The sequence below is a fragment of the Cololabis saira genome, chromosome 23, assembly GCF_033807715.1.
Source record: "Cololabis saira isolate AMF1-May2022 chromosome 23, fColSai1.1, whole genome shotgun sequence".
Classification (NCBI taxonomy): Eukaryota; Metazoa; Chordata; class Actinopteri; order Beloniformes; family Belonidae; genus Cololabis; species Cololabis saira.
Genome location: NC_084609.1, coordinates 19858575 through 19872137, shown reverse-complemented (window position 1 = coordinate 19872137; position 13563 = coordinate 19858575). Strand labels below are relative to the sequence as shown.

At 37.0% G+C, this 13563-nt stretch overlaps 1 protein-coding gene across 1 annotated transcript; it reads left to right on the top strand.

Annotated features, from left to right (window-relative positions):
* Nucleotides 1–1201: 1201 nt before the first annotated feature.
* LOC133423929 (tetraspanin-8-like) lies at nt 1202–13250 on the top strand. The gene is made up of 9 exons (XM_061714263.1): nt 1202–1394; nt 6402–6467; nt 7368–7484; nt 7567–7641; nt 7753–7848; nt 9157–9249; nt 10161–10232; nt 10392–10475; nt 11540–13250. The coding sequence occupies exons 1-9, from the start codon at nt 1335–1337 to the stop codon at nt 11666–11668; spliced, it is 792 nt and encodes a 263-aa protein (XP_061570247.1). The 5' UTR covers nt 1202–1334; the 3' UTR covers nt 11669–13250.
* Nucleotides 13251–13563: the final 313 nt, after the last annotated feature.

Here is a 13563-nt window from a genome sequence, read left to right as displayed (position 1 = left end):
ATTATTTTACCTCTTTTCTTATCATTTTATTTCATTGTATTTGTTATTTATTGTTTAATTGTATCTTGCTGCTTTTAATGTTGATGTAAAGCACTTTGAATTGATTGTGTTGAATTCTGCTATACAAATAAACTTGCCTTGCCTTGCACACATTTAATGTCTTTTATGGACTGAAGACATATATTCTATTAATTTAAGTTCCTAACCTTATTTAAACAACGTGCACATATTAAAAAATACGGCACTTCAGTGGTTAGAAATAAGTTTCATGCATCATAGAAAAATGACATGACATCTGCTTCACTCAAGGTTGATTGTGTCAATGAAAACTGAGCATTTCGTACGTTCGTTTTTGTTTATTTCGAACATGTATAAAAAACAAGAATAAAGATAAGAAAACAAATACAGGTGGGCATTCCACCACATAAAGAAATAAAACAACAACATCAAAACACATATTTCCGTTACATGTTCGAAAAGGAGTGGGAGGAAGTATAAACTTATTTAATCCCACCCCATTTCCACAACTAAACATAAATTATGTCTGTATTATTTATTATACTATACACTCATTTTTATAAATACATATCATTTTTACAAAAATCACCTGTTTAGTACAAGATATAAGCTCTATCGTAAATATAATATAACTATGATATAAATATAATACGTATATCTAAGTATATAATCATACAAAGACAACATGACAAAATAGCAGAACACACACAGCTGGTGATCTTTAAACACAGTCTTCACTTTTATACCTCAAATAAACTATTTCTTTATATTTCTTCTTAAATTGTTTTATGTTTGTACATTATTTTAAATTCAAACCATTCCACAGTTTAATTCCACAAACTGATACACAAAAACTTATTTTTGTTGTATGCACAAGTAAAGATTTGAAGTTTAGATTACCCCTTAAATTATAACCCTTCCCTCCCAATAAATAATTTCTGAATATATGATTTATAAAAATAGAGGCATAAAAAATAGAGGCATATAGATGCATAAAATACAGTATTCGCCATTATAACTTAAAAGCTGATTTATGGTTCCGCGTTACACCAACGCAGAGCCTACGCCGTACGGTGTTCGTCAGCTCTGCGTCGATTTAACGCGGAACCCTAAATCAGGCTTAATGGTAAATGCATTAATGGCTGGTTCCTCCTCCTCCTCCTGCAGCCTCCATCCAGATGGGAGTGATTTCTCCACAGGACGGGTCCGTCTCTCCACCCCACATCATCTAGTCTCGGATGTCTCCTCGCAGCGCTCGCTTCGCGACTAACAGAAAGCTTTAAACGGAGTATTGAGTCGCTGCAAGTGTGAGAAACATGGGGAAAGTAAACATCTGGCTGAGACGGAGCTTCATGGGCGTGACAAGTGTTATGGCGGTGAGTGTTGGTGTTGTCGCCGCAAGACCGCAAAAGTGCAGCTGATGAGGTCGTTTTCATCGTATTAACAGTAAAATGGACATGTTATCCACTTGATCAGCTGTTCCTAGGTAAATAAATACACCAGAGAGAAAACAAGCCCTTGATGGGAAACTGAGAGGCTTAATCTTATCTGGGACATGTTGCTTGAGGATAGTGTTGTTGTTGTTGTGGTGGTGTGTTTTCATTCCCTTTTCCTTTCTTTCTTTTTTCTTTTCTTTCCTTTTTTTCTACCAATCAAAGTTTTGATGACCGTACAAACAGAAAATATTGGTTTCTATCTGTCAAAACGCAGTATTTGCTGTGAGAACTAGACACAGACCCCCCCCCCCCCCCCCCAAAAAAAAAGAAAATATATTTATCTCTATTTCTATATCACATAGAACTGCATTTAGGAAGCTTTTTAGAGTGGATATCAGAACCATCTATAGCCATTTTTTACATTATTTGGGGTGCTTTTACATTTGCTTAATGATATAAAAAAACTGTTTTGCAATTATTAAAAAAATAAATAAATATTACAAGTAATAAGTAATTTCTAGAAGCTTTCTGTGGGCGGGGTTCCCGAGCACACAACTAAGCTGTTTTCATAATTGCAAGTGTAACTTGCATTTGTGGACTTGTCACTTGTGTACTTGGGAGAATGTACTTTGGAGGATGGATGGATGTATTTCAGTCCTTGAGCATCTTGACCATCAGTGTACTTATATACTTAATGGCATCACAGCTCAACATGTACTGAGAAACATTTGCAACTTCATTGAACATAAACTTTACAAACATAAAAGCAAATTAGACTGGGCCAAATCTGACGGTCAGTTGTGCATGATAAAGTGGAAAGGGAAATTTTCATTGACCATCTTGATAACCTAACTTCATATATGAAGTTATAACTATATTCTTGCATTGTAACATCTTAAAACTAAATTCCATTGCACAACAATGAATTTGAACTTTTTTTTAACTTTTGTTATTGCTTCCACTTGTTGATGCAAAATCAATTCTGGGATTATTCGCCATCTGTTGGACTGTTGGGACTTTGGCCGAGCTCCACCGGAGCTACCACAGGCAACCATAGCTGGTGTAGCTTTGGACCAGTTTAAAGAATCCTAATTTGATTTTTAGTCAGAGCTTAAAATGTCAGAATCAGATAAAATGCCAAGTGCTAAGTAGCTAAAGGGATGACAGCTGTTTAAAGCATATGTAACTCCAACCGTCACTCAAAAAGCAAGCCCTAAGCATGTAAATTGTGGCTTCATATAATTTTACCTGAAAGAAGTTCATGCAAATTAAAGCTCCTCATTGCATCAACCCCCCTTCGTCCTGTTGGCTCGGTACGTTCTCTACCGGTGTAATGCCTGTGAATGGGAGGGGGACCAGACCCAGTTCGCAAGAGATACTTTTCTTAAAGTGAATGGGTTAGGCTGTGAAGTTGAAGACATTCCTCATGTCCTCACAAACAAATACATATTTTATCTGATGAAAACAAAGACACAACAGAACCTGATCCCTCCTTCCTTGGTACACTCTTGAAATGTGTTGCTTTTTACAACTCACTGCAGTGTCTGTATATATATTTGAACTCTATATCACCATTACCATTACTTCATGAACGCACACAGCCCTGCAGTCTAGGGTACAATCTGACCAATCAGGGCACTCCGCCACATTATCACACCTTATGGTTAGTTGAAGTCCCAAAATAAATTCTTGGAGGTTAATGTTCAAAAGACTTGATACAATACAAATACAACATCTTGTAAAAGCATACCATGTCCACTTTGAAGACATTGCACAATAAATATGGATGTCATCATCTTAAGAAAGGCCTAAGGCCTGGAGATGATTTATACAGACTGCCTGCTTTGTTTGAAGGAAATGTAGACAAAGTCAGGAAGGAAATATTGTAAGACGAGGACAGGGAAAGCCGGTGAGGTAATAAATCTAACGGTTCTCTCACAGGGAGTTATGGCTGCTTTTGCTGACACAAAACAATACTGGAATTTCTTCCAAACTAGGGTTTAATGTCGAGAAAGAATGTTGCCCAAGTGTAACATTTGATATCCATCTTTGCCACACTTTTCCAGTTGTTGGGACTGATAGCAATGACTGTGCTGATGCCAGGAGAGTTATTGTGAAACCTGATCTGCTAATTTAAATCAACACTGGTGCTATTGCACATTCGCTGTTGTTGATGTGGGAGTTTTAGCACTAAATGCTCTCGTGCACCAACAAGCAGCGCTGCTTGTCGCTTCAGTGGACAGCAGAAATGGCTGCTAAACGTCCGTCACGCGGTGGAATTTTTAGACCAGTCCTTAAGTGCCTCCTGAATTTATGTGCAGCCGGTGCTTACTTTAAATGCCACCAAATGCTTTTAATAGCAATAAAATCCAGGAACTGACATCAACATTCCAGAAAAGATTTCCGAAGAGAGCCGGAGTTGAGTGGGGGACATGTGTTTGTGATCATGTCTCGCTGGAATCTCAAGTGATTAACAAGCTTAGATTTATGCACACAGGACATCGCATTTTTCTTCATAATTGCCTGGCATTTCAAAGACGTCCAAAACAGAGACTCACGTGGTCATGGTTACCAGTTTGAGTGAAGTAAAACACAGCTCCAACACAAAGGGCCCTCCTGTGGCAAGAGTGTGATACATGCGTCCGGACATCTCCAGTTCTCAGGCTCACTTACTGTACAGTATAACCATCCGAATGCTTTCAGATGCAAGCGAAATGTTGCGTGTACAAAAACCCATGAGGACAAAGCATTACGTATACAGTAGGAATTGGACACAGATGAGCTAGTGGGCCTGTCCAGTTGATGTGAGAGTGAATTATTAATGCATTTGGTGAATGTAGAGTGGCACCCAACAGACACAAAGGCAAAATATTATAAATAAATATGATATTATTGTATAGTTTATTTCTTTTTGAAGTTCTTAAACACAAAACTACAAAATGAAATGTATAATTGGACAATGGGGCTGCTATGAAGTCATTGCTGGATATGATGTATTATATTGTCTTTACTAGGTCTTAAAAAATGTTAATTACAACTTTAGATGAACAATACATGACATATTACAATGTTTATATTTATTTCACTATAACTTTGAGAAAATGCTGTTTCAGTGTCTGGAAAAACCAAGTACACCGCATGGTCCAGAAGTAAATGTTTTCTGCAGTGCTCCCGTGTCTCACGTCTGTGTAATGCTGCTTCAGGTTATTAGGGTTTGCAAGTTTGATGTCGATTTTTTTGGTGTGCCTGGGATTACACTACATTACGTTTAGCAGATGCTTTTATCCAAAACTCACAACAAAGTAATACAATCAAGTCTCGGTAACATTGTAAATCACAAAGTAAGGGCAGTTAAGTCGGCTTATAAATCAGTGCAGCTTCTTGAATGTACAGAAGGACAACGCTGCTCTTAATCTGTGGATCATTGTCTCATGACTCAGTTTTGGTCAAGCTTTTTGCTGTTGGACAGATAGTCTGCCATTTGAAGGATACAAGTTTAAGATAAAGCAAACCCCAGAGTTGTATTATTGTAGTTGCTCTGTCTTCACTTTTGTTGCTTAAAAGTCTTCATGCCATTTCTGATTGCTCCTCAGGTGCTTAAGGTCACTTGTGCTACATTTAGCAATATTTGTGCCACCTCTGAAAACAGTAGCCTTCAATGATGAGCATCCCATGTGAAACTACGCAGTATTGTAGAAGTAATGCAAATGCTACACAACTTATGCAGTGCATTAACTCCTGTCTCTTTCACCGACCAACACCAGAAGAAAATTGCAAAGACAGTACTACATAACCGGGTTCAATTCCCTGGATTACAACCGAGGTGAACCACTTTAGACCCCTGAGCAAGGCCTTTAACCCTAACCCTAACTCTTAGTTTAAGATGGGTTAAAAGCAGACAATAATTGACCCTTGTGGGATAAATAAAGGTTAATTAAAAAAAATAATAATAATAACTTCCTGCGCTCGCTTTAATAACTTAATAACAGCAAATTGTCCAATGTAAAGGGCATATGGGGGCATTAAAATGCCAGGGGGGTAAATATAATTTGTACATGATTTTTTTTTCCTACTTCATGATTGAATGTCAGGTCAAATATCAGTTAAAACGCGAAAACCTTATACAGAAGTCATAGTTTGTTCGGATGTAAATTTGGATATTAGTAAAACATTTTGACAGTTCCTGTTTTCAGAGCAGACTCGGTCTGACCTTCAGGTGAACTTCTAGCATGTTTACTCTGGGGAATATTGGGAAATTCCTTGATTCGTTTCCATTTAATAATCTTTCTTAATTTAAAATACAGACTTAACTAATTTGTTTGGAAATGACCTGATTAATTCTCTAATATTATTGCTGATGTCTTTCCTCCTAGGCCTCCTTTTTTAAAAACACACTCAGTACACCAGACCTCCAAACTTTAAAAAGTTTTTTTTTTTTTTTATAAAGGGGGTCACCCTTGGTAATCAGCTTATCAAGTGGAGTTAATTATTAGTGAGGGTCAGTAAGGATTCTGCATTTTGGTTTAATATCTCATGTGTTTCAGTTTGTTGTGTTGTTATGTATCTGAGTTTTTATTCACTTCATCTAAGAACTTGGTAAGAACTAGATCATTTTAATGTCCTGAATTACAAAATCGTTTTTAAAAGGTATTATTTTAATTCCAAATTATAATTTATTCTTTTTGTTATTTCTTTTTATTATTATTCATGATATATTACAATTCCAAATTTAAAAAAGTTTCAGTTCTTTGTCGGAAGATTGTATGCCTAAATCCTTACAATTCTAAGATATTGTGGAAACCAGTTTGATTGGAGCCCTACTGATTTTCTGATCAGTTAAAGCATATTATTGCTTATTGAATCATGTCATGATACATTTTAGACTACTAATAAATATTTTAACCAACCACTAGCACTCAGTAATGTGGAGTTTTGCTGCTGTTGCAGATCGTCAGTTTGCTGCTGTTGGGAATGACTCTGTTTGGCCATGGACTCATGTACAGAGATGAGGAGGTAATGTATTTACAGTAATCTATCTAGAGGGAGATGTCTGTTTCCCTGTACGGCGCTGCCTGCAAACTAGTTTCTTTCTGCGAACTTGCAGTTTGAATCAAAATGTCATTTGCATTAATCATGTAGAGCTGAATAGCATCCTCACAATAACACATCTTTGGTGGAACGCTGAGTGCAATACTTCGTTCCTGTTACATGGTGGTGAGAAGGCAGTTTTTCATTTTGTTACTACAACTTCACCATCATTGGTTTTAGGGTGAGTTTCCAATGATATAAAGTGTTGTAAATAGGCATGGGGCGATATATATATATATATATATATATATATATATATATTTATCGTATATCGCGATAAAAAACGGCCGCGATAACGTTATCGTGGGGTACTGTAATTATCGCCAATTTTTTTTTTTTTTTTTTTTTGGTCACACAAGGCTACCAGCCAGGTAGAAGCCAGTGTTATTTTTTTCATGTATTTTATTAATATTATTTATTATTATTATTTATTTTTTCAGAAACAAACAACGCGTAAGGGTAAATAACTGAGTAAGAAGTTGCTAAACTGTTTAGTAACCTGTTGCATCCGCGTCTTGTGTTACACCAAAGATATGTTATTGAAAAGATGTTCTACACTACACGATTCACGTAAATGACGAGCGAATTTCATATACATTTTTTTATATAAAAGGAAAAAAAAGAGTGAATTTCACCGAAAAGCGACCCTAGTTTGAATAAATTGAAAAAATCAAAGTTCAGTTAAGGTATTAATTGATTTTTGAAAATTTTAGAAACTCAAGCAGGCCTTGAAAGCTTTATCCTACGTTTCCCTGACTTCTCAAATCTGAAATCTTTTTCTCCGTTCATGCCAAAATCACCAGGTTTTATTTATTTGCTCCACAGGTAGAAGAAGCTACCAAAGGCCTACATTTCCTGTATGGTATTTCTGTTGTAATTCTCTTCTTTGCCATCCTTGGTGGGTTTGGTGCTTACAAAGAGAAGAAGTGGGCACTAATAGTGGTAGGTAAAGAAAAAACACACATTTAGTAACATAACTTAAACAAGCACATTTGATCACATCTCACTCAGCTTTGTGTGTCAGTTCGCAGCCGCTATGATCCTCAGCTCTCTGTTCGTGATTGTAACTGGAAGTTTTGGACTGGCTGCGAAACATCAGGTATCAATCTGTCAAGCTGTCGTGTTTAATGTGTCTGAAATCACTGAAGATGCCTACAAAAATGCAAATATTTCAGTTGTCTAACTTTCAAATTGTTTTATGTTTTTACAGATCGGAGACGAAATAAAAAAACAATACCTCAACCTCTTGCCGCTCCCTAACTCTACTGAAAACGTGTTAGATGCCTTCAGTGAAGCACAGATCGAAGTGAGTGACCTTGGTGTGGACTTTAATGTGCTTGCATTCATGTTCAGGTTCAGCATGTAGATCTGAGGCTAAACTACTCAGACATGTCAGCATATTTGGCTTGAGTACAAAGATTGTGTGGGAAAAATATGGAACTTGAATAAAATGATGAGCTCAAGGTTTCTGTGTAATAAAGTATGTGAATAAGCATTTCTGAAGACATTACTCTTATTGTGGTGAGATGTGAACAAATGTGTTGGTTCTGCTCCATACAAGACAGTAAAAACCTACAATGGTCCCTGAATTAACCTTAAACTGACAAAATAACAACTTAATGAAAATGAACTGATGAAAATCAGGCTTTGCTTCCACGTCCAACAGAATATTGAAAAAAAAAACTTGCTAATGAAACTGGCCTTGACAGATCCTCAACAAGATTTAGGTCAGGGTTCAAGGAAGGACACTTCAGAAGAGTCCATTGTTTTGTTCTTGGCCATTCTTGGGTGTTTTTAGTTGTATGTTTTGGTCATTATCCTGTTGGAGGAGCCATGACTTGCGTCTGAGACCAGGTTTTCTGACACTGGGCAGCAACATTTCACTCCAGAATGCCTTCATAGTCTTGCGATTTCATTGGAACCTGCACGGGTTCAAGACATCCCGTACCAGACGCGGCAAAGCAGCTCCAGGACATAACCGAGCCTCCTCCCAGTTTAACAATAGAGTTTTGTAGTTTTTATTTTTCCCTTTGGAGCTCATACAACTTGCCAACAGGCTTTGTCTTTGCGGCTTGTCAATATGTATTTTGGCAAATTCCACCCTGGCTTTTTTGTGATTTTGTTTTCAACAGCCGAGTCCTCCTCGGACATCCACTTTGGCCCAAACCGTGACAGATGGTGAGATCTGACACTGAAGTACCTTGACCTTTAACCTCTTGGGACATTGTTCTTGGCTTTTTATGCTGTTTATATTATTTGTCTTCAACGTATCTCTTGCGGCCACACACAGGAAAGTTGGCTCCAGTCCCATGGACCTTTTTTTAAAACCTGCTTCTGAATAAAATTCACAAATGTAGTCAACGAAACATCAAGCTGCTTGGATTTAAAATGTCTGATTTTCATTAGTCAACGCTCAGTAAATTTTATTGCCACTTTTGTCAGTTTGACGGTATTTCAGTGACCATTGTGGGGTTTTTCCATCTTTTATGGAGCAATGCCAACACATCTGTCCTCAAGTGTACATTTACTGTAAGTGTCTCCAACATGACAGTTTCACAGGTGCAGGTTCTCTCGATGGTTAGATTACAATATTCTCCTCTGACTTGGTTCCCAGTTTCAGTGCTGCGGGTTGGAGCAGGGCTACACCGACTGGGGTGACAGCATCCCAGAATCCTGCCTGTGTACTGAAGGGTCCACTAATGCCTGTGTGAGTATACTGTAAGAGCTTTCCATAGTCTTGTGTGTCTCCTGATGTGTAGTTTCTCTAGCGAGAATTCATATGACACAGTGCAGCTGCTTAACAAAGAATTAAGATAAGATAAGATAAGATAATCCTTTATTTTCTCCCTCAGTGGGGAAACTTATTTTGTTGGCAGCAGTACACTTAGCACACACATGCATGGGAGGGGTAAAAAGAGACTCAAAAGTAAAAAATAAAAAATATAGATATAAAATATGTATAATTACAGAAATATGAGCAGTATATACAGCAGATTAAAAGAAAGGAAACAGTGCAAAAAAAAGCAGGTAGTAACAGAGTGTGTGTGTGAGGTAGACTGGCAGATATTGCACATCTTAGTTATTGTCCGTTGACTACTGAGAGCAGGCCTTGTTGTAAAGTCTTGCTAATTTTGGGCCATTTCTCGAGGAAGCTGGGCAGGTTTTGCTGATGTGAGGTTGGTTTTTAATATTACATCATATAAGCTGCACTGACTGAGAGCTGAGTTTTGACCAAGCCGTTCTTAAAACCGATCCTTGAATCCTTGGATCCTCGGATCGGTTTTAAGCCAAATTTAAAACATGTAGGTTTAGAATTTTGCTTGGAGTCATTGTTCTTATCCTAAAAGCTCCCATTTGGTCTCAATTTTCTGGGAAACTAAACCGGGTTGTCCTTGAAGACTTGTCTGTTCTGTATTTTTACCACCATCCACCGTCTCTTCAAATGTTACTGCTAATAGAAACAACATCCCAGAGTATGATAGTGCCACCACCGTACTTCACTATAGGGATGATACGTGTTTGGGGTGTCTCTAATGATCTTTGCGCCCCGGTAATGGAGTTGACTACTTTCTTGACACATTTGAACCTCTTAAGTCATCAAGTGCCTATATTTTCTAGGTGGCTGCTCCTAGAAACAGTAACCTCCGAAAGGATGCAACAGATGACCAACCAGTCTTGATTTTTGCCAAGGTAATGTAAGACACTGATTATGTACACTGGTAATGTACTTTGCATACAAAGCTATATTTCTGCATTTAGTGAATCAACTTTGCAATCGGTTTCTGTGTTCAGCTTGTTATCACTGAGCTGAAACGGGAGAAGTTCCACTGATCTGTTTTCTTGTTTCAGGCTTGCCTCCCGTACTTCATTGAGCACGACATCAGTTTCATACAAATCGTCTTTGGCACGATGCTGGGATACACGTTACTGTGGGTACGTGTCTGTCACCCTCTATTTATGAACTAATCTCACTTCAGAGCGGCCTTTATTACTGTAATTAAAATGCTAACTTTCACTGCACATAAAGGGTCATTTCTTTCATTCATTCATAATGAGCAACAAAAATATCTTCTTAAGTGTTCTTTTTTCCCTGTGAACAGTTTTCAAAATAATAAAGTCCTAAAGTACTAAATTCAGGATGAGGAAGTGGGAGGGAGGATCGGCCTTGTTTTATCTTGCTGATATGTAACTTTTATTGGCATGTGACAACCGAACCACAGATCATTTCTGCTTTTTTTTTTTTTGCTTGTGAAGGTAACACTTTAAATGGCTTTTCTTTTCTTCCTTTTTTAAATTTTTAATCAAACCAATTTAACCAAGTCCAGAAATATTTCAGATGTGTCCTGGTACTTTGTAAACGCATTTATGCACATTTTATACATTTGTAAAGAGATGTTTGGTCTGGGATGAAGAAGATCAGTGGCTTAAAACAAGAGGAAGTCTGGACCGAGCCAAGAAAATGATTATCTTCTTCTAAAGGTTCAGTTCAGAAACAATCTTGGCATCTTTCCCAGCTGCCCTCCCTCAGACAGAGCTCCCACCGCATCCGATCGCACCTCAACCATCACCTTCCACCCTGATCATGGATCTTGGTTCTGCTCCATGGTCGTCTCCAGTGAAAAGACAGCTCGGGAGACTGAATTGCAACAAAGTTGCAGGTCACGTTGGCCTCCAGCACCTCCCAAATGTCCATCTTTGCCTGATAAATAAACATATTTGTAGAAAAAAAAGGTTTCCAAAGCTAGAGTTCATATTCATGACAACTCTTTAGGGGGAGAAACTCACAAGCAAAACCGCAACACTGTTAAAACATTAAATCACAAATTCCGATGAAGCAACCTCATCCGTGTCTGGAAAGTTACTAAATGCTGTTTTCTCAAGAAGTTGTCAGTTCCTTTCGCCCGCATCTTATAATTCCAGTTCACAACAAGGCCGTTTGTGGTGGAAAACAAGAGGAACAGAAAGTAACGGCGTGTCTGCGCTTGATTTTCCCGTAGGTGTTGTCAGTCGTGCTGTGTATCGCCATCCTGTGTCAACTGAACGTGAAGGAGGAAACCCCGACGGTGGTCTACAGCAAAGAGGCAAAGGCGGGCAATTATACTTCCCTCACAGAGACTCTGAACTGATGCAACACGCTTGTTTGTTCTGTTTTTTCTGTTTTATTTGCTACTATTCCCAACGGGAACTGTAAAACTATTATACCTTATCCAACGAGTTAAAGTCCGTTTTAAAGACGTGACGTGAGACTTCCATTGGATATTTATGTCTTTATTTCATTTTTAACCAGTAATTTTTTATTCTTTACTCTCCAGAGGAAGCTTTATTTTTAGCTCCACAACTGTGAACCATGCATTTCTTTTATTTGTGATATCATTTCTTTCCGTTTTTCTGTTCTCTGAATTTAACTTTCTCTTGGTTTCGTATTTTAGCTTCTATTTTATGACACCAGCACTGACAAGCAGGGAATTGTGATCTTTTATGCAAATTGCAAAATGTGCAAATTGCCTTGCAGCTTTAATGTATCTGAATGACTAAATTTCATAGTTTTTTTAATGCATTTTTTTGATTTACTATGAATAAATAAATAAATTAAATTTATATTGTATTAAAGCTATACATTTTGTTAAAAATGATTTTGCCTTGTTTTTATACATTTGCTCCAAATCTTTCACATTTTTGTAACTTTTATTAACAATCAGCCGACTGGTGTGTTTGTTTATTAGCAGCCTGAACAAATCCAAATCTGAAATGATAATCCGTGCACCGTCCACAAATTCACTACTCTCTCGACACCTTTGTGGCAAAAATGTACATGGACAAAAAACTAAAACTGCTATTAAATCATATTTTTCACAGCTTTTGTTTTCATAAATCTCTTAAACACCTTCAAGATTGAAGATTAAAACTACCCAACATTCAATCAATGTCAGGATTTCAAGCTTTTAAATTTCAGTTTGACTGTTTTGAAATATTTTATATATCCCCCCAAAAAATCCTCAAAATGCATTATTTTTACAAGTGGTAAGGGAACTGACAAAATGACAAAAAAATTAAAACAGTATGTTTTATGTAGCGCCAGATACTCATTTTAGACATTTTAGTTGAACTAACACCACGAAATAATCGCTTTTTTATTGAAAGCTTTGATTTCTATATTAAAATGAAAAACATTTCCAATTTTGTATTTAACAATTTCTAAATGATTATTTTTGCGTTCATGATGAAATGACAAAAAAATGAGGTAAGCATTTAATTTTGAAGAAAAGTGGGAACGTTTGACATTTTTACAGTATTCTCACAGATTCAACCATATTCACATTGTAGGCAGTTTATATTGTGGGGCTGTTTGTTTGAGTGAAATCATTTTTAAATCCAACTCTGATTTATCAGTGTGAATATTTATTAGCAAAAATTAACAAGAAACCCAACAGAGCGTATGAAATATTAACAATTTGAAGGAAATATCCAGGAACAAAAATATTGCAAAAATTCATGCCATAAACTGCAGCACAGTGAAAAATAAGATGAAAAAAATAATAAAATAAAATGAAAAAAAAAACATTCAAAAATGTGTGAAGGGGGGCATAAGAACTAAATCTGCTTTTGTGTGATCACAGCCTTGTCTCACTGCTTTATGTACAGCATTTCTCTTGTGTTCAACAATGTTACAATTGTCTGAAATAAAGATAATTCTAATATATCAAACTGCATTGTCCGATTAGCGTGTAAGTTTATTTCAGAAAGTTGTAACATGAGCAGGAGCACATATAACTCCATCTCATCCCTGGAAACTGTTTAAACGCTGACCCGAGGAAGTATTTGAAACATTCTCCAAAAAAGGCATCAGTCAGTAACATGAACCGTAACTGTAAGGCCAACATAAACGACCCTGAACTCCAAAGATTTGAGGTTTGTTGGTGTGTTGGTTGTTTTTTTTTTCAAGTTTCTGTCTCCATCTAGCGGCCAGAGTAAGAATTACAATAGGTTTTGGTTTTGAACTGTAGATTTGGAGAATGAATAG